This window comes from Ascaphus truei, chromosome 2, assembly GCF_040206685.1.
Source record: "Ascaphus truei isolate aAscTru1 chromosome 2, aAscTru1.hap1, whole genome shotgun sequence".
Taxonomy (NCBI): Eukaryota; Metazoa; Chordata; class Amphibia; order Anura; family Ascaphidae; genus Ascaphus; species Ascaphus truei.
Window position 1 is genome coordinate 160,761,418 of NC_134484.1, and position 26,595 is coordinate 160,788,012.

Here is a 26,595-nt window from a genome sequence, read left to right on the forward strand (position 1 = left end):
CCTGGTAAAATATTTTATAAATAAATAATATTAAAATATTTTAAGTTATCCATTTTACATCCGAGTGTCAGGGACTCTCTCTATACATTCAACCTGCCTTCTGTACTTATATTACCTCCACTATCATATACCAGATTCTTCATGTGGTCGACGAGTGCTGCATGTTAAAAGGGGCTTTTTCTCTCTGCCCACTCCCTTCTCTTTAAGGCTGCACTTTTAGTGCTGGCGACGACGACATTGCGGCAAAACAAATGTATTGCCGCTGTGTTTATAGTAGAAGTGATGCGACGGCTTGGTCGCGATCGCTGGAAGTGATGTCAATTTGATTTTTCCAGGGCCTGCAGTGTGATGTCACCGTCACTATAAGCGCTACCTAACCGGGTTGAAACTATTTGTATACAGCAGGGCCCCCATTAATACGGCGGGTTCCGTTCCGGGCCCCCGCCGCAAAGCGGAAATCGCCGAAAAGCGGGGCCCTAGCGATCGATGCAAAAATAATGTGCATTGCTTACCTTAAAGACGTATTCTTACATCGGCCGCCATCACGCAACGTTATCCAGCGCGGGAAGGTAAGGGAAACACCAATTGTGCGCCGACATGCACTACTTCCGGTTCTACAGTGGCCGAAGGGAAGGTACACACCAATTGTGCGCCGACACGCACTAACGTGTACTTCCGGTTCAAAGGTCAGTCAAGTACTGTACAACAGCTGAAAGGGATCGTGGCCAACCAGGAAGCAATAAAGCATCAAAAGTAAGATGGCTTAGTGCCTGTCACGGATGGGTGTGGGGGGACTAGGGTGGGCAGTGCCTGTCACGGATGGGTGTGGGGGGGACTAGGGTGGGCAGTACTTTTTTCCATTAGTGTCAGTTTTGACAAATTTAGTACTATAAGCATACTTACACATAGAACAATTTCCACATGCATAAAAACCTTTAGGGATACCTCCAATTTTTTTGAAGTCAGGGTTAGACTGGAAATGACTTGGCGAAAGATGCGACGCTAATGTCTTGGCCTTGCGGAATGTAAATTTTGGACCTGTCTTGGTGAATTCTGCAATATCCTCATCAAGTGTCAGCGTATGCCAATGCTTATGTACAATATCGCATATACGTTTTGATTGGCGGCTGTAAGTAGTGATGAATAAAGGACTCGTATCACTATAATTTTTTCGAAACTGTGTATTACCCTTGTAATGTTTATCTTTCTTCTTTTTGTCTAGAAGTGCAGGGCGATCCAAAGACATCGCATACTCAAATGCTGCCTGGATATCTTTTTGTTTATAGCCACTAGCTAGAAATCTTTCAAATAATACTTTTGACTGTAGAGAAAAATTGTCATCGTCGGAACATATCCGTCTCAGCCTGATAAATTGAGCTTTCGGAATGCTTTTAATTAATGATTGTGGATGGCAAATTTTTCTACCTATATATATGTGTATTTGTCACTATGTATGTGCCCACTGATATGAGGAGTGATGTGTTGTGAGCTTTCACCTGATTGATTGATTAATTGCAGGTGCGGTTGCAGGTCTTTTCCCTGTTCTCATTGGTGATTTACACACATCATCCCCTATATTAAGTTGGCTACTATGTATTGTTAGCACTCTTTGAAAAAGTCCAAGCCTGGACGAAACGCGTCAGAGTGTCTGTGCTGATGTTTGCTACTAGCTATCAATATAGTTTTTTATATCCATGCGTTGGCTGTTGAAGATGCTGTGAACCACGGACTACCTAACTACCTAAGCATTGGCATACGCTGACACTTGATGAGGACATTGCAGAATTCACCAAGACAGGTCCAAAATTTACATTCCGCAAGGCCAAGACATTAGCGTCGCATCTTTCGCCAAGTCATTTCCAGTCTAACCCCGACTTCAAAAAACTTTTTTCTAGAGAGAGAGACAGACTGCTTGTGACAAACTGACAGAAGGTTGCTTCTGCTTCACTGCCAAATGTCTGTGACAAAACTGATGCGCATGCTTCAATGGCAGGGAGAATACAGTACAATGCTGTACACATGCGCGCACGCCAATACAGTACTGACGCGCACGCTTCAATGGCAGAGAATACAATGCTGTACGCATGCGGGCATGTATACGCGCGCGAAAAGGTTGCTTAGCGACAGCCGGGAGCCTAAAAGCGCCGTAACAACAGAACTAGTGCCGAATGCAACGGGACTAGGTGTACATTGTGAAGCGCCATATTAGCGGAACGCCGCAAAGCGGGGCCTTCCTGTACATACCTTTTTTTCCCTACTGGACCCACCACTCATACGCACGGAGGCTGAGCGGGTGTCCCCTCCCACGCTAGTACAGGAACTGAATTGTCCTGAGAAGATAGTGTCAGCTTGTCTGGCTCACCTCTGTGCCGAGTTTATACAGTCAAACCCAGTTAATAGACAGTTCTCTAGTGTATATCATGAACCGGTGAGTCATGCCTATCCGACAGCAGACTAGTCCTGCAAGTTACTCTACTTGAAATAGCCCTGTGGTAAAAAAGAGTTATTTTAAAATAAGACCATGTCTAATTTGGAGAATAATTTAAAAAAAAATAAAGAAAGAAAATGGTGGGCTCTTAAAGTGGCCACAATGGAAGATGTCGGAAATATTTTTTTTGTGGTGCATAAAATCAGTTTTGAATCAAAAAGCTAATAAATCAAATTCTGAATACAATCAAAATTAAGAAAAATAAGGGATAGCAATAATTTGCCATGATTTTTTTAAAATAACTATTTGTATATTTGTTTGGTAAATATGCAATAAAACAATGTCACACAATGTAACCACTCTTCTAAAGGCGATTTACTTATGTTGATCACACATGTAGGATATTGCTTGAACTGCAGCTCTAATATCTCCCTAAACTACACCCAACACATGGGCACAAGAAAAGAAGGTTCAGGTTTTTTTTTTTTTTACAAATAAAGAAAAAAGGAAGGTCCTTGTGGAGCTGGGTGACTGTGGGCTCTTTATTTATAAGCAAAGCTCAGTCTGTTTGTGCCTGGCCACTTGCTCCAGAAAAAATATGGCCACGGGACTCAGGACTCACTCACTGTAGCCAATAGAAAAAGCTTTCTATTGGTTATCCAAGCTGCCACATTTGTGTTTTGTGGTGTCAAAACCAGCACGTAAAAACTACAACTAGGTCCGAAACCAGGGGATCACCCGGTTAAGGAAAGATAGATATAGATAGAAAAGCCTGCCCGCGACCATGTGATATCTACACACTAGCAGATCATGTGGTTTAGTGTCAGAAGACCGGTGGAATCTTCCAGCACTCAGAGTTCATACAAAGGTTTTACTTGAGCTTTCTAGATGGCAAATCCATACGCTCTTCAAAGATTGTGTGCAACATCCATGTATTAATCTCATACAAGCCCAATAAAATGTACAACAAACACCACAAGTTATTTGGACTAACATTAGTTCAGGCCACCAAGAGTGGGATTTTGATCCAGGAAAAAAAGTGAATACATAAGGAATCTAATTTAAAACATGTGTCCATGGATTTCGGATCCAAATCCCACCCCTGCTCTTTCAACAACTACAGAACTAGGAGGTGCAGCAGCATTGCAGTCAGTGGTTCTGCTGAAGTTGTAAAGAACTAGTGCAGCGGATGCCACAAAACCTATTGTTTTACCTCTAGGGCCCCATTATACATCAGTTGCAAAAAGCAAGTCGACAATCCATTTATTTATCATTAAAAAAACAAACAAAAAAAACACACATTAAAGACATACTTCTATATTTGCAAGTGCAGCCTACATCTATGGGGAATTTTGAGATGGAGGGGAGAAAAAAACCCCCCCAAAAAATACCCAATTGTCCGCTTTGGCAGATATAGAACAAGCCCGTTCAGATTCCAAAGATGTTAATTGAGTGGCCTTCTTTTTACCTGTTACTTTTTCTGACCTATTTTCTTTGTGTCTCCAAGTGTGCATGTCCCTTCAGTCACCGATAGAAAAGGGTTGTATGCACACCATAAGGAAAAATATCAAAAACGTTACAGAGTGCTCCCTGGAAGATAAGCAGCCTCCTGTCAGTATCACATAAGATGAATGGTAAGGTTTCTAGGCGTGAAGTATCATAATCTTATTGTTTATGTATACTTACTTTAACAGATCAATGTTTCGACCCAAACAGCCTATCAAGGGGAATTAAGCCCTGTATGGGCCGAAGTGTTAGTATGTATACATAAACAATGAGATTTTGATACTTCACACTTCGAGTGCTTAAAAATCTTACTACTCGTCTTCAAATCACCGAGTCCCCCATAAATCCCTTGGATTCCCCTAACTGGGGGCAGTTATCCAGCACATAAGGAATCTAAATTAAGAAAGCACGTTTATGCTTCATACAACATAAAGAGCGGGCGATTAGGCAAAATGACAAAACAATTGGTTGTTTGAGAGAATGACCATCTGTTCTTTACTACCTGGGACATGTTCAGCCAGTTCTAGTTTGTGTGTGTATAGTTGCAATGGATTATCTATATGATAAAGAGAGGCTATTTACCTGGCAAGCAGGTAAATAAGAGATTTTTTCAGATTTAATCAGCAGCAAAATAAATAGTAAACGTGTTCAGCCTAAACATTACCTTAATATCCCAGTCTAACCCTTGCCAGCACTCTGAGTCCTAATAATCTGGGACAAAATCATTGCCAGCTAAATGAGAGGGAGTAGGTTTGGGTAAATAGACACATTGTATGATAAAACATTGATGTCCAAGGCCGAGCTCATGGTGGCTGTGTGCGCGTGCACTTCCGGGACTCTTACCCGATTGCCTCCGGCAGTCCCTGAAGTGACGGCAGCGCTGCGTGCGTCGCCGCTACATTTTGCCGCTACAACTGAAATTGAAATTTCGGGCTGCAGTCGCGCAACACGTGAGTTTGTTAAGCCAATGGAGGGCGAACCAGCTCCGTGACGGGTTCACCGGGCACCCCGTCCCAATCTATTGCAGCTAGCGCACACATCGCTGGGGCTGCAGGAGTGCGCATGCCCGCACCACAACCATGAGCTCGGCCTAGAGAGAAGTACAGATGCATGACCAGGACGTGATCCTTTCCCTGGCAATAACCATCTTCCAAAGCACAATGTAAGGGTAAAGCAACAGGTGCCTATGGAAGCAGAGATGACTATCAGTCCCCCGATTGGGGCAAACTCCCACGAGCTCTGCATGACAGCTACAGATTCTCCTGACAGAACCCACTGTAATAGAGTATATTAAACACTCATCGGGCGTCATTAATGCAGGATTCGCATACAAAACAACCAAAGACACCATCTAGAACAAGGGTGCGCAAGATTATTCTGGAGGGAGGGGGGCGCGATGACGTTGCTGGGTCACGTGACGTGTGCGTTGCCATAGAAACACGTGTCAAATGACCCCGCGCCTCATTTGACGCTGCATATTGGGTAAGGGAGGGCAGGGCGCGAGCACAGGGGCTGGCAAAGCACTTAAAAGTCTGTGCACCCTTGATCTAGAAGAAGCAGTTTCACCCAATACATATGCTCCAACTTGCATATAAACATAATTAGATAAATTGTTCAATGCAAGTAATTATTGGGCAATCCAGAATTAGAAAAGAATGAAGATGATCGATCGTCTTAATTTTTGTCTATCTCTGGATCGTGGTCGCGCAGGAAGTGCGTCATACACCCCTTCAGGTACCACATGACCGGAGACACAGAGGGGATGGACTATCGTGAGCTCTATCCGTGGGCTGCTGAGACTGCGGCCGCTGGCCCCACATGGAAGAGGGTCTACAAGTGGCTCCTACCCCGTATCTCCAAACGGTCTTTTCCTGCTCCTCATATACCCTTATTTTGCTAAAACAGCTGGGGGAGTACCCTTGAATGGACAGACTTTTTCCTTCTAAATCCTCAAGTAGAACACTGACCCTGGCAGACTCGGACCTGGCAGTGAAACATACAGTACTTCTAATGGCACATATTTCTGAGATGTTTGCCAGAATTTGATAAAACACTTACTCTCCTTGACCTTTGGATTTCACTCCAGATTGTAACCGTGTCAGTGCTGGAGTGTCTCCCAGTACCTCATCCTACAGCATTAAAAAACATATTTAATACCTCTACAGATATTGAAAATCATAAATCCCACGTCAATAATTAAACCAGTCAGTGCCAGAAGAGCCTGTTTGTATTGCAATGCATTGCAAAGACCCATTGACATTGAAGATCTTAAACATTTGCATTTTTACAGCAATGTGTCATGTAACATAACATGCCGCAAAATAAAAGGAAAAAAAATAAAAATATATGAATTAAGAACTTTGCACCGTGACCGTCCTCTAGACCAGGGGTGCGCAAACTGTGGGACATGCCCCCTTGCAGCCCCACACTCTTCCCCGAGGCATTTACATGCTGGGGGTCCACGCGAGGCCTCTGCAACCTCAAAGTACCGGGGTTCTGTAGTCTTCTGGACACGTCGCCATGGTACCACACGTCACCATGGTAACGCGCGTCACATGACCCACTGCTTCAATTCAAGCCGGGTCACAGAGAAGGGGGAGCACGTGCACAGGGCTGTCGCACATGGTGGGGGGGGGGGGGGGGGGGGCACAGCTGCAAAACTTTGCGCACCCCTGCGAGTCCAGACCAGGGCTCGGCAACTGGGGGCCCACAAAGGGCTTTTTGATGTGGCCCTTGGACTCAGTTGACCAAGCAACTACTGTGAAATATGCAGGAGCAAAGTGCAATTTTGCACAATACAACTCACCTGTGAGTTACAGTAAAATAATTACATATATAAATAATACTGAATTTACATTCCTGTAACATGTTTAACTATTATCAAGTTTGAATAAAACCTATCTGCCCCTAAATGTTTTCTGATCTGGCCCCTTTGGAGCACACTGTTCCCTTCCTGGGACCTTAGATCAGCATACCTCTTCCAGGAACCGAGTGACATCATGCACCTTGTTGTGAAGGATGATCCAGGTGCTCTTGCTGTGGTTGTGTTTCTGTATTTCTTCCAGGCTGTAGTACGTCACTTCTTTCTGATCCTTCTCCGCCATGCTGGGAACAGAAGTAGGATGAGCAGGATCACACGGAGCAGCTTCTTCCTGATACTCAGCCGTCGCTGCGCGCGCCGCCGTCCTCCAGGGCAACATTCTCATTGCAGCTTCTCCAACCAGACGGAAGGGCGGGACCTAGGACAGGCTGTGATTGGCTGAGCGGGAAGCCACTCATGGTGCGCGTGAGAACCTCCTGCACTCCCGTGACCCCGCCTTGTGTAAAGAGGCAGCTGGGGGCACAGGGCACACCGACTACACGTCAGGCTTGGAATATATCTGCTGCTGGTAGGAAGCAAACATTGCAAAGAGGAGCAAATCCACCTAATGCCCCAATAAACGGGACTGGGAAGGGGTTCTGCGCTCAAGGATAACGTGTCACTTGACAGGCGCTGATTTAAAAGTGTGATGAGACTTTATAAACATGTGAAAAAGTGTTTAATATAACAACCCCTTAAACCTACACAAATGAAATTCCAATGATGTAATCCAAGACATGTATGCTTGCAAGTATACATAACACTGACACGGGTCATAAAAGCCAACGGTGAGGGGTAATGAGAGAGAGAGCTGGGCGGTGACCTCCCGCCCCCACCGAGCGCGCGGCTGTCGTGACGTCACGGATCGGCACCTCATGCTCACTGGGACCTTGGAAAAGGCGCGAAGGTGTGTGTGTGTGTGTGTGTGTGTGTGTGTGTGTGTGTGTGTGTGTGTGTGTGTGTGTGTGTCAGTCACAGCAGCACGGTGTGTGTGAGAAGTGTGTGTGTGTGTGTCAGTGTCTCACAGTAGCGTGGTGTGTGTGTGTGAAGCAGTGTCTGTCACAGCAGCGCGGTGTGTGAGGCAGTGTCTGTCACAGCAGCGCGGTGTGTGTGTGTGAGGCAGTGTCTGTCACAGCAGCGCGGTGTGTGTGTGTGAAGCAGTGTCTGTCACAGCAGCGCGGTGTGTGAAGCAGTGTCTGTCACAGCAGGGTGGTGTGTGTGTGTGTATGAAGCAGTGTCTGTCACAGCAGCGCGGTGTGTGAAGCAGTGTCTGTCACAGCAGCGCGGTGTGTGAGGCAGTGTCTGTCACAGCAGCTTGGTGTGTGTGTGAGGCAGTGTCTGTCACAGCAGCGCGGTGTGTGTGTGTGAAGCAGTGCAGTGTGAAGCAGTGTCTGTCACAGCAGCGGTGTGTGTGTGTGTGTGTGTGTGTGTGTGTCAGTGTCTGTCACAGTAGCGGTGTGTGTGTGTGAAGGAGTGTCTGTCACAGCAGCTTGGTGTGGGTGATCTACTCTCCTAACTGCTCTATGCAAGGACGCTGGGACAATGCAAATACAACCTACCGAGAAAAAGAGGGGGAAAGCATTTGGGATTCGGTTGAAGTCCTATTCAATTCGAAATGTACATTGTTCTGTAAAAGAATAATACTATTGGGACAATATATTTAAAAGGCTATGTTCTGCTGTAAGAAAAATAAGGGGAGGATCCTTTTTTTTATTATGCAAACTCCTATTATATGCTGCCTGTCACTTGCAGTGATGGACAGCAAATAAATAAAGATGCTTTATTTCATTGTACGGACCTTAGGCAAATTCCGTAAAAGCCTTTTCCGCATGAGCGTCGAGTTTAAAGGGAGTTTAAAACAAAGTGAAAGGTGTCGTAGAATAGTGCAGCACAGGCCCACTCACTGATTTCTAGTCCCACTGATTTGTAATCAGTTTCCTCATGTTTTAGCTACTGGCAGCGAAATGGTTAAGATCAGAAATCTCAATGGTCCAAGGTTTACTTCAAGTAGTTAAATAGGTTAATATTTGGCATTATGGCAAACAAAAATGACGCTAAATATTGTGTATTTAACGATCTACTCATTATGAACGGTATATTCCAGATTACCCTGCAATATTGAGCGAATTTTTATGTGGGTGTTTGGCAATCAGAGGGAACCTGTGATAGACACCATTGCAATTTCATCAGTGCCAAAAACCAAAATGATGATGGAAATGTTTTCTACAGTATGTTAATGTATTACAGTACCCTATGGTAGCAAATGGATTTAACTCCTTATGGCTAAAAGTTAAAAAAAAACAAAACAAAAAAAACACCTGTCGCGGCCGCCCGCCAATAAATAAATAAACATAATAAAAATAGTATATGTAGCTTAAAAATGAACCCCCAAACTGACCTCAATTAAGGGGTTAATAAAGTTTCTACTCCTCCCCCTTCACTACTTTGACGGGCTGGGAAACCCTGGCATCAATATCATATATGATGCAATACATTACAAACTAAACAAAATACACAATGGAGTTCCCGTTGACCCCAATACTGCTGAAGGGTCTAAAAGTAAATACAAATGCCTATACACCACACACACACACACACACACACACACACACACACACACACACACACACACACACACACACACACACACACACACATAAATATAGATTAAATATAAAATATAGATTAAATATAAAATATAGATTAAATATAAAATATAGATTAAATATAAAATATAGATTACTCATGTACTCACCATCTATTTTTTAAGTTAAAAGTTCCGTTTTCCTCAGCCAACATGTCAATGTGATCCATATACTGTAGTTTCTCAGAAGACACGCTGCCTCATTCTCAATAGAGAGTAAACTCAATCCGCTTAGTCTTTCCTGTCCCATAGTACTTCCCAAATAACTCGTAATAATTTTTAGTTGGGAAAATGCACGTTCTAACCTTGCGACAGTGACTGGTATCGTTAGACATAACATTAATACGGTACAACAGTCGGAAACTGGGGATAGCGCAGCATTTTCAATTAGTAGATGATTGCTAACTTTCAACTGTAAAGTATGTAGTTAATGTCACTTTAAACAAGATCAAAATGAAATCAGCTGCACTGCCAATTGGTCGGTTACATCTCTACTGTACGTTCTCACTATCTTTTCGGCTCCTTTCTCCAATTGTTCATCTGATTCACCTGCAATTGTTTGTGGTTGGAAAACACTAAATGTGTCCACAACTTAATTTAAACCCTTGAGCCTTTCAATAGGTTTTTGAATATGTTTTTGTCAAGACATCTATATAAGACATTAATTCTGAATCTTCTTTCAGCATCCAGCCCCAACTTGCCGTCACACTAAAATAGGCATTTTGTTAAACGACTGCAAATATTTTACCGTTTCGGTTCAATCCCCAATTTTAACACATACATTTGTAGCAGATTGTTTGGCTAATTCATTGTTATTCCTAAATGATTTTAGCTCCATATATGCATTCTTGATGATTTTGCTTCCTTTGGAGAGATCGGAATCTTTTGCTTTTAACATTTTAGATACTGCGTTCACATAGTGAAGTATTTTTGATTGTACAAACTCAAAAGTTTCCATTTTTTTCTTAAGAGACTTTGCTTCATGTATTTCATCGTTAGAATTACTTGTGAGAATGATTTTAGATAGAGCTTTAAGTATTTCAGGGTATTTGCATCGTATTGCAAGTAGTGAATCGCGTCTTGTTGTCCATTTACTCTTTAAGCTGTAATTTTTTTCCGCACTTATGAAAGATTCAAGTAAGGTCCATGTCCTCATGCTTTGTCCAAAATAAATGTAAATTCTCCATATTTCTGTAAAACGAGGACATTTCGGGTGTGCCAAGAGCCGATTAATTAAGGATAACAAATTGCAAATTTTCCTCCTTTCCCAGAATTCTGGCCTGAACCCCAGAATAAACCCCATTAATAACTAATGCTCCATCATAAGCTGGCCCTTGACATTTAGATAAATCCAGCCCCATACTTTCAATAGAATCGATTTATTAATTTCTCAATGCCCACAGCTGACTGATCTAAAATGTTCTTAAACCCAAGAAAAGATTCCTTTATTTTTGACTCACTTGGTTTCCCATTTGAATCCTTTTCGATTTGAACGTAGCGAAATACTTGACTCATTTGGTCTATCTTTGATACGTCTTGCGTAGTGTCCATTATTGCGGGGGGAAAAGGTGCCTCCTTAATCTCGTTCAAAATTTTAAGTTCCACTTGCTGGGAGAGAATGTCGATTTTAGTTAATTTTGAATGTCAGGACTTAGATATCGTACCGAACCTTTAGGTTGTTCGATTATTTGTTTTAGAAGTGGATTATGCATCGCCAATAATTTAATTTCCGACAGTTACCGCTTTTACATGACCCTTGCTCATTTCCTCCCCCAATAACGTCAACATGTTCTCTGAAAGGAATATTGCACATAGCAAGCGTAAGAGTCACATTTACTATACGTTTCAGTACTTGACACCAAATGAATTTTTCTTTAATAACTGAGTTTCGAGATCTTTATTAGATTTCCATTGGCTATAAAACACGCATGATGCAATGTGAACATGAAATTTTTCATGATCTTCGATTCTTCTGCTTTTTAATCTCTGCCAAGCCTGCACTCTCCTAACCCACGCATCATTGTACAAATGGTTGTTTCTATCCGCAAATAGCCAACATCGTTCACAGTAAACGCAACCTTCCTTTGGGGAGTAACACAGCCATTTTCTCGGGAAACAACACCAGCTTTGTTTTTGGTATTATAAAAATATTTGGAAATGCATCATCCAATTTCTTTCACGAGGAAAAGGACCGGGAAGCCTGCATGAAGCAACCCAAAGAACAAATCGTTTTTCGGTGTCCTTAAGTGTCCTATCATTTGGAAAGTTACCTTTTATCACTTGGATTGATACATACACTTGCGTAAACATTTACTTCTCCATCTTCGTCACTGATAGTACTTACAAAGTTTGCTTATCACAGAAGACGGGTGCCCAATGCAGTCTTCTGTTGTATACATTTGCCACGCTCAGTAGCACTCATTTTGGCATAAATATATATTCATGATGTGGTGGATGTAGGAGTTTGAGCTATCTGGGAATATGTGTGTTAATCAAAGTTTGCTTATCGTCAACTCCAATATCCTCACTATAATTATTACCGTTAGATTCATGTTGAACATCTTCAGACTCAACCGCGCCACTGGCACCTTCACCGAGAGAATAACTAATTAGGCCATCTCCAACACTTTCACACTGGCACAAAAAAATGAAAAATCTCAAGAACTGGGAGTCCCATGAGGTTGAGGGACCATGGGTTAGCTCCATAGCACCCCTGTTTTAGATAGAACAAAAAAGGTGACTTCAAGTTTTAAAGGGCTGTCCTTTTTAATGACTGAAGTGGAATAATTGCAGTGACATGTTGAATAGGCTAAATGTAGGTGATTGGGCTGTTTATGAAAAGAATTATCAGACAGGTGTTCGTATTTTCAAATAATTTTGTTTAAACTTATTGTTTCCTTTGTAAGCAAATGCTTTGAAGACTTCTTACAATCTTAATCTAGTCTCTTTTGCTAACCCTTCTAGTGCCAGAAAGTGATCACAAGATCGCAACGTTACTGCGATATCAGGCTCTGAAGAGGAGTATCCTCTTGCGTTCAGATCGTGTTTATCACTTCCCTTGAAAACCAGAAGAATAGTGAGGACCACCCAGTAAGTGTCATAAGAGCATCCAAGTGCTTAATTAGACTGCCTTATCTAGAAGTCATGTTTTTACATTTGTTTGACTTTAAAATAATATGGAATTATGAATAAGTGATATGCTTGTGTCACGTACGTACACCTATGAGCCCGTGACCTGCATACGGGACACGGGTTAATACGCAGGTCTCAAGCTAGACCACTTCACACCTTCGCAAAGGTCCCTCAAATAAATAATATTTCCCCTTAATCCGTCCCCATATTCTATCTGTCACGAACAGCACACAAGTGAGCACGTGATTTAGACTGCGCAATCAAGGCAGGAAATGTGTACAGTATAAACATTTGAAGCAGTCTGTTGGGTGTAATGCAGAGGAAGAAGTGGCAGGACTGCAAGAATTGAATTGAAATATGAAGGGAAAAGGCTGTTATAATTGAAGTGGTAGAGTGCATAGAGAATGCATCCATTGTGATAAAAGATTACATGCTAATTTGTGACTGCAGCTACATAAAAATACTACTTGTGGTGCATTTGCATGTCTCAGAGAGGTCTGCAACCCTGTCTGTCCCCATTATTGCTTGGCAAACAGTGCTTCCACTGTAGCTGTAGCCATGGTTTCTGGATAATGACATACGGCAGGCAGAAGCTTATAGGGGTCCATACTAAAATGGATGAGAAGTGTAACACATGTTCCTCCCTCCCCCCCCCCCCCCCTGGGAGATTTCACTGCTACACAGGGTGGTGTGGTGCATACAGTACCTGCTGGCTCACAGTAGATCTGAGTCTCCCACGTTGTTGTAAGGGAGAACAGAACAGGCTCCTGGCGTATTAACTTATTCGAACTCACTGTGACAGCGCTTCCATCTCTTGCAGGCCCCAGGGATGTGGGGACAATCCCTGTAGGTGAACTTACTTCCTCTCCCCCTGATTGCAGTCTCGGGCAGGAAGGTATATTGGAACAGGATCACACTTTATTGTACACACTGCAGATAGTCAGCATACACAGCTTACACAGTGGTTACAGAAGTTCTTGGGGCTTTACCCTCAGGATTTACCCTGGACCTCCACTGCGAGTACAGAGCCCCCACAGCAGTCCTTGCTATTCCCTGACTCCCTATTAGAGCCAGGGGTATAGTCTCACTCCTAACTCCCCAAGAGGAGAAGGCAGTAAGTGCACAGCCAATTCGCACTTCTGGGTGAGAACCTATCTCAAGGGTAGAGACAACTGACTAACTTTGGTAGTGCAGTCCCTTAAGTACAAGAAAAGCAGGAACCAGGTCTGAATCCCTAATTGGACACACACAGGCCTAGTCGCACTGCCTCCCCTGTGACTCAATGAAGCTGCTGGGGGTGGCGAAAACCCAAGATTAGTCCTGGCAGGCCTGCTCTTACTAGGGCTTTCTGTCAGGAGAAGGGCAGACTGGTAGCCAGAAACCAGTCCTGGCTACAGACGTAAAAAGTGACTCGCTCACTTGCATGTCATTACCCAGAATCGGCACTATTTGCTAAGAGATAATGGGGAAAAGCAGGGTTGCAGACCTATCTGAGATATACAGTACAAATGCACCACAAGTGGTATTTTTATTTACTGTACAGTGGTGAGTTTTTGTCACTTTTTTTTTTTTTTACCCACCATGTCTGACTGCAGCTAATAAGAGAGCTGAGATGGGGGTCGGCACTCTCCTATGGCCACATATCTCTTTTTGTCAAAAATAAATAAAAACTGTACCTTTTTATTTGGCTATATTTAAAGTTTAGAAAAATTGAGTATAATCTGTTGATACAGTAGTGTCAACATATAACAACGTCGTAATACAACATTGTGTATAGAAGGAAGGGGCCAAAGCCTAGTGATCTCTGCCAGCCCACACCAGTATTGAATAAACAGAAGATGGCTGTTGAGGCCTAATCCCAGACACGGGACAGAATCTCAAGGAATAGATAAAAGAGAGAATGTGTATCAATATCTTCATATGAGGTGTAAACACGGTATTATATTGTAGTCTAGGAGAAACCTTTACGCAGCTGCATCCTTGAATGATTTTTCATCTTTATCATATAGATAAGACATGGGAGGAGGGCTACCAATAATACATGTTTAAAACAAAGTTGATTACACAAAACAGCCTTTAATTTCATTCTAATGGTCTGTGGTTTTAACAAAATACCACTAGGGCAGATAGTTGAATCATGGAAATATTTTGATTACAACTGGTTCCTGTGACATTGATATTGTACAACTGCTTCCTATATACATTAATGGTGCTATATATATAAAAAAGACATACAATACAATATTATATTTCTTACACTTATTTTCTATGTTTTGTTGCAGGCTCTTGCCCAAAGAGATAGGGGAAATATCTTCTATACCGTATGATTAGTACGTAAACAATATGAACGAGCCAATGCCACAATCACTATTTTTCATCAGTTTGCCAGATCTTGGAAGGCTCTGTGCAGTCAAGATTATATTAAATCCTGGTATTTTAAATCCTGGCATTAGGGATGCACAGATAAAACTCTGCAGGTAGTATGCAATTTTATGTTGTTTTCTTTTTTTTTAGTAGGGTTCATTTTTAAAAATCTATCTTTTGTGTTTGAAGAAATAAGCCTTATTTACACATAATTAAAACATCCAACGTTTATAATAAAAGGATTTGTCGTCACCTTGGATTTGTCTCATATAAAATTTAGTTGAAAGTCGTCCTGCATAGGTATTATGATTATCAGGGTTAAATATTTCAAAATGTTAGGGACTGAATTTGATAGGGCCTTTGACTGCATAAAGTGAAGCTCAGCTGTGAAAAGCTTGGATTTTCTGGAACTACCAAATTGAGACTCAGAGGAACTTTACTAAATTGGTGACGATGAATTTGAAACCTGGGAGTAGAGATGGGCACATTTTTGGGGCAGATTTGGGTCTGCAGCAGATCGGCCGGTTCCTTTGGTCCATGGATTTCAGAGGATTAATCTCAAAAAGAGCGATTCGGGTTTTGCAGATTTTTTATAAAACTGACCAAATCCGTTTGTGGATTTTACACCGTGAGACGCATTTCGGGGGTTGGAGGGGGATGCGAGAAAATCTGGAAACGGATTTAGGCGGATTCGCCAACCTGTACCTGGGAGTCAGGGTTCACCATTATGTGGTATTATATGTAGCCAGGTCACCCCTCGTTGCTCCGCGACCCCCATTACCTCCGTGGCCGAGATCGTTGGTGGGTGCTGCCGGAGCCAAGCGGCAGACCCGACGGCCAATCTGGAGGGTGGGGGCTGAGCAGGGAGCGCTCCAGCGGTCCCCGGCGGCTCCCGTGCAGGGCGGCGCATGTTGCGCAAGTTCGCGCATGCGCAGTGAGTCCCCAGCGGCCCTGAATAGTGGCGCAGTTGCAGCGCGCGAACGCTAGCCTACCAGGGAAGGCTCTTGGAAGGGACTACAAGTCCCATGAGCCTCAGCAGCGCACCATGTGACGCCAGGGAGCCAATAGGGTTTAGGATTGCCCTGCAGCAGGGATATTGATACATTTCGCGCGCTGAGCCCAGGCAAGTCAGTGAAGACCGGGAAGAGCTAGGGGAAGGAGGTGAGTGCAGGGGTCAGTGACCCACTGCATTAGGCCAGTAACCCCCTAGGCCCCAGATAGGTCCTAAACTCCCCAGCTTGTGGTGCTACAGGGACAGGCCCTAGGTTAGGGACCCTGTCACTTTAGTACTAGTGTTAGTTAGGGACACAGTGGACGCTGCGCTCCCCGAGAAGAGACTTGGGTTCAAGTCTGTGTTAAAGAGACTATTTCCAGGGTGGGATCGCCCCTGGCGGACCCCGTGCGAGGAAACACCGGATCAGACGGGATCACCAAGCGGCAGATCCTTTTTGAAGTTGCTTGCAGCAGGCCCGAGTGCAGCAGCGCTCGGCAGGTACCCCCATAAGTGCACCAACGTATACCATACTCATTATAATTACACATAGTGGCAGCGCTGACCACGGGACAAAGGGGTTAAGCTGTGGACACGGTGTGGGGATACACAGTGGTGGGTAGAGGTACTACTAGTGGAGTGAGAGACACTTGGGACTGAGTTACATGATGGAGTTACCCCCTAGGGGGAGTGTTAGTAGTGTATGTTATTAAGTGTGTTATTGCCTGCATATATAAACTGGTTATATACATTCCTGTGTATGTGGTTACTGTATATGTGGGTCCTGTGTAGGCAACCTTCTACATCCTTAGAACCCTACACAGGTGGAGGCGCTGAAACCGAGAACGTTCCAGAGGATTCACCCCAGGCTCTCACTGGCGGAGGCTCAGACCTCCTGTGAGCCTGACAGGTATACTGCACCACACCTGGTAACACACAGGTTCCCCCTCACATTCACTGTATCTGCGATTGGGGGTGGGGGAATACCCATTACATTTGGAGGCACTGCTGAGATCAGACCTGGGGTGCCCCCTCAGTTATTAAGTATGTCTCTACCATTACCGTCCCTGTCGCGCTCAGAAGTGTATGACTGGGCCGTGGAGCTGCAAGTGCCGCCGCTCCACACGCTCGCGGTGAGCCGGGTTCCTGTTGATACTCCGTCTTCATCAATACAAATGGCCTTGAGACAGCACCCAAATATTCGGGATGCTGCCAAAATAAAAGTGTTAGTGCGACATAAGGATGCGGACCAGGAGTATTGCTCCGTGTTAGTGAATATAGGGCAAGATATAACTGAAGACCAGGGTCCGTCTAGCTTGTGGCTCGCGAGGCCAACCGGTTCCTGCTGTATTGTTGTCTACCCTGAACTGCCCATGAAATCGGAACCCGGCAGCTCTTGCACGAACTTACAAGAGGTTGCTATGCATACATCACCTTCCCCCCCTGAAAGTTATTGCGGGGCCGACCGTGCAGCTCCCACCGACTATAGTCCACCGTTAAGTATAGCCAACTTGTCTTCTAAACCTGGTGATGAAATCCGAATGCTAGCTCAGGCCATCCTAGAAATGGGGCCGTCCAAATCCGAAGCTCCGCCCTCACAACAGTATCGCAAGCTAAAGATCTTTTCGGGGACCAAGCCGACCCCGACGGGCGAAGAAGCGTTTGAAGTCTGGAGAGAATACACTTCTCAGGTCCTAGAAGAGTGGACGTGCTCTGAGTTGGTGAAGCGGCAACGCATAATGGAATGCCTGCGTCCTCCCGCGTCCACCACAATACAGATATATAAAGATCAGCATGCGGACGTTACCGCACATCAAATGCTAGAGACTCTTGTGCAGGCTTACGGGCGAACCGAAGGCATAGGACAATTGATGAAGAGATACTACAACCTTTGCCAAAAAGAGGGAGAGGATCTATCTGATTTCCTACAGAGCATTCAAGCAGGAGGAAAACCCTCCACAGAGAGGGAATTCAGCCCGGGCAATGGTTTGCAGCGGGCGACTGGCAGAGTCTGATCCAGAAACCCCTACTGGACCCAAAGAGGCTTCGTCTGACCCCGGCCCCAGTGATGACACCTTACCCGGGGATGCGTACCATCAATTAGGCCCCCCAGCCATAGTGCCTGTTGTACTGGAAAGAATCTATGCCTCTGCCTTACTGGACACCGGGTCCCAAGTGACCATTATATACCGCAAGTTCTATGACCAGCACCTTAGACACTGCCCCCTGAGGTCGGCCGAACATATGAAGGTCAGGGGGTTAAGTAATGAAGACTACCCCATCTACGGAATTGTAAGGGTTGAACTAGAAATACTCCAACTGAACACCGGCAAGAGACACCCCATGCACGTAGCGGCCATGGTATGCCCGGAGCCCCAAGACCAGTGCAAATATCCGATCATCTTGGGAACCAATATTGATATATTGCAAGCAGTAATCAGAACATACCTGAAAGAGACCAACGAGTTGCCGCTGGCCAATTCGCTCCTAGACCCTGTCCTACGAGAGGAGTGTAACCGGGTATATGCCTTGGAGCGTCACAGGGATCTCTACAATCGTCAAAGCGGACTGACGACTATTTTACCAGGGGGAGTGCAACGAATGGCCGTCTGGTGCCGTTATCACGAGCGAGAGGAGAACGATCAGCTCTTCTCTCTGGAGAGTACCCCGAGGAAGAAGTTCAGAGAGGGTATAGGGTACTACCTGAAGTGAGGGAGTGGACGACTAAAATCCATCTACGAACCTACGTATATGTGCAGAACCTCTCTCCATTTCCGATGGAACTTGATGCCGGACAGAGTCTGGGTTGCAAATATCCGGTTAGCCCTGTTGAACCCACGCCCCAGGTGAACGCGGCAGCCACAAGTGAGCAGTTAGTCGACCTAGACTTCAACTTCGGCGAGTCGACATTGCCAACTGAATGGAAAGAGCGGCTGACAACCCAGTTGAATAAACGACGGACGGTGTTCTCCACGAGTGAGATGGATGTGGGGTGCAGTCGCAGCGCTCAACATACCATTAGACTGAGGGACGCCACTCCGTTCCGGGAACGTTCTCGTCGCATCGCCCCTAGGGATGTGGACGATGTGAGGAACGTCTTGCAAGAAATGGAGACCTCTGGGATATTGACGGAGTCTCGGAGTCCCTACGCCTCCCCCATAGTGGTGGTGAGGAAGAAGAATGGGTCAGTACGACTGTGTGTTGACTATCGGACCCTGAACAACCGTACGATACCAGACCAGTACAACATTCCTCGCATTGAAGAGATTCTGAATGCTCTGAACGGAAGCCAGTGGTTCAGTGTGCTCGATCTACGATCAGGGTATTATCAGGTGCCCATGAATGCAGAGGATCAGGAGAAAACAGCCTTCGTCTGTCCCTTGGGGTTCTACCAATTTACTCGTATGCCACAAGGTATATGTGGGGCCCCTGCTACCTTCCAGCGACTGATGGAGAAAACTATCGGGGACATGAACCCTTGGGAGTGTCTCGTTTACCTGGACGACATCGTTGTCTTCGGAAGGACTCTGGAAGAGCACGAAGAGAGGCTGCTTAAAGTGATAGACCGCCTTGGGAAGGAAGGGTTGAAATTGTCCCTAGACAAGTGCCGGTTTTGCCATACCTCAGTGACCTACGTGGGGCACATCGTGTCCGCTCAAGGAATTGCCACAGACCCAGCCAAAGTAGAAGCGGTCGTGAACTGGCCTCGTCCCGAGAATGTCATGGAGCTGCGATCCTTCCTGGGGTTTTGCGGGTATTACCATCGCTTCGTTGAAGGGTACTCTTGTCGAGCAAAACCCCTGAACAACCTGTTGAAGATATACCCCGAATATACAGGAAGGAAGGCCACGTCGGCCCGTCAACCGTTTGGCGATAAATGGACGCCTGAGTGTGAACGGGCCTTCCTGAAGTTGAAGAAAAGTCTGACCGAAGCGCCGGTGTTGGCATATGCTAATCCAGAACAACCATACGTTCTGCATGTGGACGCCAGTCTAAATGGCTTGGGCGCTGTCTTGCACCAGAAGCACCCCGAGGGCCTTCGACCAGTGGCATACATCAGCCGCAGTCTGACACCCAGTGAACAGAAATACCCTGTTCACAAGTTGGAATTCCTGGCCCTCAAATGGGCCATCACGGAAAAACTCCACGACTACCTGTACGGTGTTACGTTCAAGGTAAGGACGGACAACAATCCCCTCACGTACGTCAATACCTCGGCCAAATTGGACGCAGCAGGACACCGATGGCTGGCAGCCCTAAACAATTACCGATTCTCCCTAAAGTATAAGCCGGGACCTTTGAATGTAGTGGCTGACGCCCTGTCCAGACGACCAGGGTTGAGTGCTACTCCATATGATGAGGAATGGGAGGAACTCCCGGGACCAGGGATGCACGCCATGTGTAGCACTGCAGCCATCATCAACGACCAAGTGGCCTCCGAATTACGGGTTGCCGATTCCTTGGGATGCCAGTCGCAGGCCGTCCCCGCAGCCTACTGCTATCCGAAATGACAAAGTACTACGGTGGAAAGATCTAGTAGACTATCAAATACAGGACCCTGTAGTTAGTATTATTATGCAAGCCGTGGAAAAAAGGAACCCAGCTCTCTTGAAGCATGCTCCCAAAGACTTGGTTGCTTCGCTCATGCGGGAAGCAGACAAATTTGAAATAGACAACTGCTTACTCTATCGGGTGGTGCAATACCACAATCACCCGATAGACGACAACTAATCCTCCCTAAGAACTTGCAATACATGGTGTTGAAGTCCCTACATGATGAGCATGGACATCTCGGTGTAGAGAAGACCTTTGGGTTGGTCAGAGACCGCTTTTTCTGGCCCAAGATGCGAGAGGCCGTAGAACAACACTGTCGCCGTTGTACTCGGTGTGTCCAACGCAAGACCCTACCTACTAGAGCAACGCCTATAGGCCATCTGAAAAGTTCTGGCCCCATGGACCTTGTGTGTATGGACTTTCTGTGCATTGAGCTTGATAGCCGAGGAATATGCAACGTGCTGGTTATCACGGACCATTATACCCGGTATGCCCAGGCCTTCCCCACTAAAGACCAGAAAGCTGTCACAGTGGCGAAGATATTATGGGAGAAGTACTTCGTTCACTACGGTCTTCCAAACCGCCTCCATTCAGACCAAGGCCGGGATTTTGAGAGCACTCTGATCCAAAAATTGCTCAAAATGCTGAACATTGCTAAATCACGAACAACCCCGTACCATCCTGAGGGAGATGCGTTGCCAGAACGATTTAATCGAACCCTACTGGACATGCTCGGGACTCTACAGGGTGCTCAGAAGACTGAATGGAGTCGACATGTAGAGCCCTTGGTTCATGCGTACAACTGTACCCGACACGAGTCAACTGGATTCTCTCCCTACTTCCTCATGTTTGGGCTAGAGGCGAGACTGCCAGTGGATGTACGTCTTAGAGTCTCAACGGATGGGATACATAATGCTACCCATTTCAAATACGTGCAAAGACTTAGGCCCGCTGCAAGCTGTCTTTATCAACAGGCTGAGAAGTCTACAGCTAAGCTGAATGCTGACAATAAGAGACGATACGATCATAAGGTCAAATATGGGGAGCTTCGTCCTGGAGACGTTGTGTTGCTTCGGAATCTGGGAATCCCCGGAAAACACAAATTGGCCGATCGATGGAGAGACGGTGTCTATGAAATAGAATCTCAGATGCCTGGCCTCCCGGTATATCGCATCAAAGACACTGAAGGCCGGGTAAAGGTATGGCACCGTAACCATCTTCTCCCCATTCCACAAGTGGGAGATGAGGAAGAGGAAATACTGGCCACACCGCTCAACGGTGAGTCCGACTTAGCAGAGATGGGTCAAGAGACTGTAAATAACGAAACCCACTCTGAAACTCCTGAAGACCCTATGGAGGGACCCTCTCAAAGGGACTATTCCGCAGAAGGGGCATCTCCCGGAGGAGCTATGGGTAAAGGGCCCCATAGGCCAACGCCTACTAAGGTGGCACCAACAGGCCAGCCTTTGGATCCACAGAGCCCATGCTTTGTGCCAAACAGAGACTGTTCAGAGACAATTCTCCCCTCAAGGGAAGAGGCTGAGCCTCAGGACTGTGTTTATTACTCCCCCGAGGGAGTTGCAGAAGAACAGCTTCGACGGAGCCAAAGAGTCAGGTACCCTCCAAATCGGGTAACCTATGATCAAATTGGGGCACCCCATTATGAGGCTCAGCAGTGGTCTCAGAGCAGAATCCAATCTGTGATTGTGATGCTCACAGAATTGTGTAACATCATTTAAAGTTGATGCAATGTGCTAAGTTATATTCGTTAAGATACATTTTTATTATATAACGGTTGTGTATAGTAATAAGTTGTGTTCCAAGCGGGGACGTTGGAGATTTTACCAGGGGAGGATTTGGCCAGGTCACCCCTCGTTGCTCCGCGACCCCCATTACCTCCGTGGCCGAGATCGTTGGTGGGTGCTTCCGGAGCCAAGCGGCAGACCCGACGGCTAATCTGGAGGGTGGGGGCTGAACAGGGAGCGCTCCAGCGGTCTCTGGCGGCTCCCGTGCAGGGCGCTGCCATGTTGCGCAAGTTCGCGCATGCGCAGTGAGTCCCCGGCGGCCCTGAATAGTGGCGCATGCGCAGTTGCAGCGCGCGAACGCTAGCCTACCAGAGAAGGCTCTTGGAAGGGACTAAAGGTCCCATGAGCCTCAGCAGCGCACCATGTGACGCCAGGGAGCCAATAGGGCTTAGGATTGCCCTGCAGCAGGGATATTGATACATTTTGCTCGCTGAGCCCAGGCAAGTCAGTGAAGACCGGGAAGAGCTAGGGGAAGGAGGTGAGTGCAGGGGTCAGTGGCCCATTGCATTAGGCCAGTAACCCCCTAGGCCCCAGATAGGTCCTGAACTCCCCAGCTTGTGGTGCTACAGGGACAGGCCCTAGGTTAGGGACCCTGTCACTTTAGTACTAGTGTTAGTTAGGGACACAGTGGACGCTGCGCTCCCCGAGAAGAAACTTGGGTTCAAGTCTGTGTTAAAGAGACAGAGACTATTTCCAGGGTGGGATCGCCCCTGGCGGACCTCGTGCGAGGAAACACCGGATCAGACTGGATCACCAAGCGGCAGATCCTTTTTGAAGTTGCTTGCAGCAGGCCCGAGTACAGGAGCGCTCAGCAGGTACCCCCATAAGTGCACCAACGTATACCATACTCATTATAATTACACATAGTGGCAGCCCTGACCACGGGACAAAGGGGTTAAACTGTGGACACGGTGTGGGGATACACGGTGGTGGGTAGAGGTACTCCTAGTGGAGTGAGAGAAACTTGGGACAGAGTTACATGATGGAGTTACCCCCTAGGGGGAGTGTTAGTAGTGTATGTTATTAAGTGTGTTATTGCCTGCATATATAAACTGATTATATACATTCCTGTGTATGTGGTTACTGTATATGTGGGTCCTGTGTAGGCAACCTTCTACATCCTTAGAACCCTACACAGGTGGAGGCGCTGAAACCGAGAACGTTCCAGAGGATTCACCCCAGGCTCTCACTGGCGGAGGCTCAGACCTCCTGTGAGCCTGACAGGTATACTGCACCACACCTGGTAACACACAGGTTCCCCCCCACATTCACTGTATCTGCGATTGGGGGTGGGGGAATACCCGTTACATATATGTATGATCAGCCCTCTGTAGGACACTGTATAGAATTACAGTATCTATTTAACCATCTGAATTAAATTCCATATATTCTAAGCTTCACTTGCACACCCTTGGATAGAATTTATTAATCTCCCTTCGCATATTACCACTCTAACAGGAATTTCACCACTTCTGTGGACCTTAAAGGAACATATGTATTAGTGCAGCTTATGGAAATTATCACCATAAGACCTATATCTACAATCAAACAAATTACTACATAAATATGTCATAACAGCTGTAATTTAAAGTCAGTTTATTTGTCCATGGATCCTGTAAATTAGAACAGCTACTTTTGTTCTTCTATTATTGTGGCCTTCTCTGATGTTACATGACGTTTATGGGCATGTCTTCTCTTTTTGCTATAGGGTATGTTGAAAATTTATAGTGGGTATGAGCCACACGCTGTAAACTCCTGCAGAGGTTTTGATTTAACGAAACTTTCTTTTTGTTAGATACCTGTTGTTTTTGCATGAAGATATTATGGCATCGCCTGAGCAAGAACCAATTCATCAGATATCAGTAGTAATGGCAGTGAGTTCACATTTTATTGACTTTCAAAAATGGTGTATAGAATTTTTGTTTGTAACTGTTTACTTTGAGTAATCCTACAAAAAAAAAATGGAAATAATATACAGCAGTGTCATTTTACTGGTCATTCAAGTATACAGTTGTGTGAAAAAGAAAGTACACCCTCTTTGAATTCTATGGTTTTACATATCACGACATACAGTAACAATCAACTGTTCCTTAGCAGGTCTTAAAATTAGGTAAATGCAACCTCAGATGAACAACAACACATGACATATTACACTGTGCCATGATTTATTTAACATCTAGCTTATATACTCGGCGTTGCCCGGGATGTAATGTTCCCACTCCCCCCTCTCTGCCCTCCCTCCCCCTCTCTATTTCTCTCCCTTCCACCCCTCTTTACCCCTTCCCCCTTCTCTCTCCCCTCCTTCCCCCCTCTCTCTGTCCCCTCGCCACTCTCCCCTCCCTCTCTCTCCCCCCCCTCTCCTCTATCCCCTCCCCTCTCTCGCTCTCTTCCCCCCTCCCCCCTCTCTGTTTGTCCCCCGTGCATATCAATCCATTCCTCCCCACCCTTTACAGCTCCCCCCCTTCATGCAGTGTGTTTGTGTGTGTGCGTCAGACAAAGTGTGTGTTCATCAGTAAGTTCATCAGTCAGGCAGTGTGTGTGTGTGTGTGCGCATTAGTCAGTGTGTGTGTGCGTCATTGAGTGTGTGTGTGTGTGCGCGTTAGTCAGTGTGAGTATGTGTGCGTGTCAGTCAGTGTGAGCGTGCCAGTCAATGTGTGTGTGTGTGTGTGTGTGTGCGTCAGTCAGTCAGTGTGTGTGTGTGCGTAAGTCAGTGTGTGTGCGTCAGCCAGTTAGTGTGTGTGTGTATGTGTGCGTCGTCCAGTCAGTGTGTGTGTGTGCGCGTCAGTCAGTGTGTGTGTGTGTGTGTGTCAGGCAGTGTGTGCGTCAGTCAGTTAGTGTGTGTGTGTATGTGTGTCAGTCAGTGTGTGTGTGCGTCAGTCAGTCAGTCTGTGTGTGTGTGTGTCAGGCAGTCAGTGTGTGTGTGTGTGTGTGTGTGTGTCAGGTGTGTCAGGCAGTCAGTGTGTGTGTGTGGGGCAGTCAGTGTGTGTGGGGGGCAGTCAGTGTGTGTGTGGGGCAGTCAGTGTGTGTATGTGTGTGTGTGTGTGTGTGTGGGGCAGTCAGTTTATGTGTGGGGCAGTCAGTTTGTGTGGAGGAAGGGGGACACGGGGAGGTTGTGTTTGTCCTGACTCTTCCCTCCCCCACACCCCACGCAGAGCTGCTGATTGGGGGGAGTGAGGGGGTGTGCTACCCGGTCGCAGGTCCACCGGCCTGGCATCACCGCTGGCTTTTTATTCCCCCCCCCTCCCCGGCGCTCCCAGCGGAGTTGAGCCGAGTGGGCGGGCGGAAGGCGGAGGCGTGATGTCTGAGGTGTGATGTCTGAGGTGGCGTCGGCGTGAGTCCGGTGGCATGTCAGCGGGCGGGAGTCGGTGGCGTGAGTGCGACGGGCCGGAATGCGGCCGGGTGGTGAGTGCGGCCGGGTGGTTAGTGCGGCGCAGGGGTGAGAGGCGGGTGCTGGCTTCTTGTCCCCCCCGGTGTTCCCGGCGGAGAAGAGCCGAGTGGGCGGGTGGAAGGCGGTGTCGGCATGAGTGCGGTGAGTGCGGCGCAAGGGTGAGAGGCGGGAGGCGGTGAGTGCGGGTCGGTCCAGAAGCGCACGCGGTGTGAGTGTGGTGTGACTGTCACGGCCTGCGTAGGCGTGGCCGTGACGTCACACCACCCCGCAGGCCAATGAGCTGTGGGACTGACATACACACACAAACATTTGAGACTTATAGATATAGAAAATAAAGCCAAAATGGAGAAGCCATGTGTGAAAAACTAAGTACACACTTACTGCTTTTATAGGAATTAAGATGCTAAGTAGCAGATAGGTGCTGCTAATCAAAAGCCCTTGATTAATTGATCATCAGAAAGTGTGACCGCCACTATAAAAGCCGAAGTTTTAGCAGTTTGCTGGTCTGGAGCATTCAGGTGTGTGTTGACACAATTGCAAGGAGGAAAGACATCAGCAATGATCCTAGAGAAGCAATTGTTGCTGCCCAGCAATCTCAGAAGGGTTATAAGGCAATTTCCAAACAATTTAAAGTCCATTATTCTACAATGAGAAAGATTATTTAAAAGTGGAAAAAATTCAAGACAGTTGCCAATCATCCCAGGAGTGGATGTCCCAGTAAATTCACCCCAAGGTCAGACCGTGCAATGCTCAGAGAAATTGCAAAAAACCCATGAGTTAAATTTCAGACTCTACAGGCCTCAGTTAGCATGTTAAAGTTTATGACAGTACAATTAGAAAACGACTGAACAAGTATGGTTTGTTTGGAAGGGTTGCCAGGAGAATGCATCTTCTCGCTAAAAATAACATGGCAGCACGGCTTA

At 46.2% G+C, this 26,595-nt stretch overlaps 2 protein-coding genes across 6 annotated transcripts in view; one reads left to right on the forward strand and one right to left on the reverse strand.

Annotated features, from left to right (window-relative positions):
- CYB5A (cytochrome b5 type A) overlaps positions 1–7,118 on the reverse strand; it is a 29,836-nt gene extending 22,718 nt beyond the window's left edge. The window contains exon 1 of one of the 2 annotated variants that reach the window (XM_075585474.1): positions 6,910–7,118. Coding sequence is in view for 1 of the 2 variants with exons in the window: in XM_075585473.1 (XP_075441588.1) it covers positions 6,910–7,038 (129 nt within the window). In the remaining variant the exon portion in view is untranslated. The remainder of the gene's footprint in view (positions 1–6,909) is intronic. The other variant, XM_075585473.1, reaches the window with a different exon arrangement.
- Positions 7,119–7,219: 101 nt separating this feature from the next.
- C2H18orf63 (chromosome 2 C18orf63 homolog) overlaps positions 7,220–26,595 on the forward strand; it is a 78,227-nt gene continuing 58,851 nt past the window's right edge. For 2 of the 4 annotated variants that reach the window (XM_075585468.1, XM_075585472.1), the window contains exons 1-4: positions 7,333–7,701; positions 12,403–12,528; positions 14,853–15,047; positions 24,080–24,158. In XM_075585468.1, the coding sequence (XP_075441583.1) occupies positions 14,914–15,047; positions 24,080–24,158 (213 nt within the window). In that variant the 5' untranslated portion in view covers positions 7,333–7,701; positions 12,403–12,528; positions 14,853–14,913. The other 2 variants (XM_075585469.1, XM_075585470.1) reach the window with 2 other exon arrangements.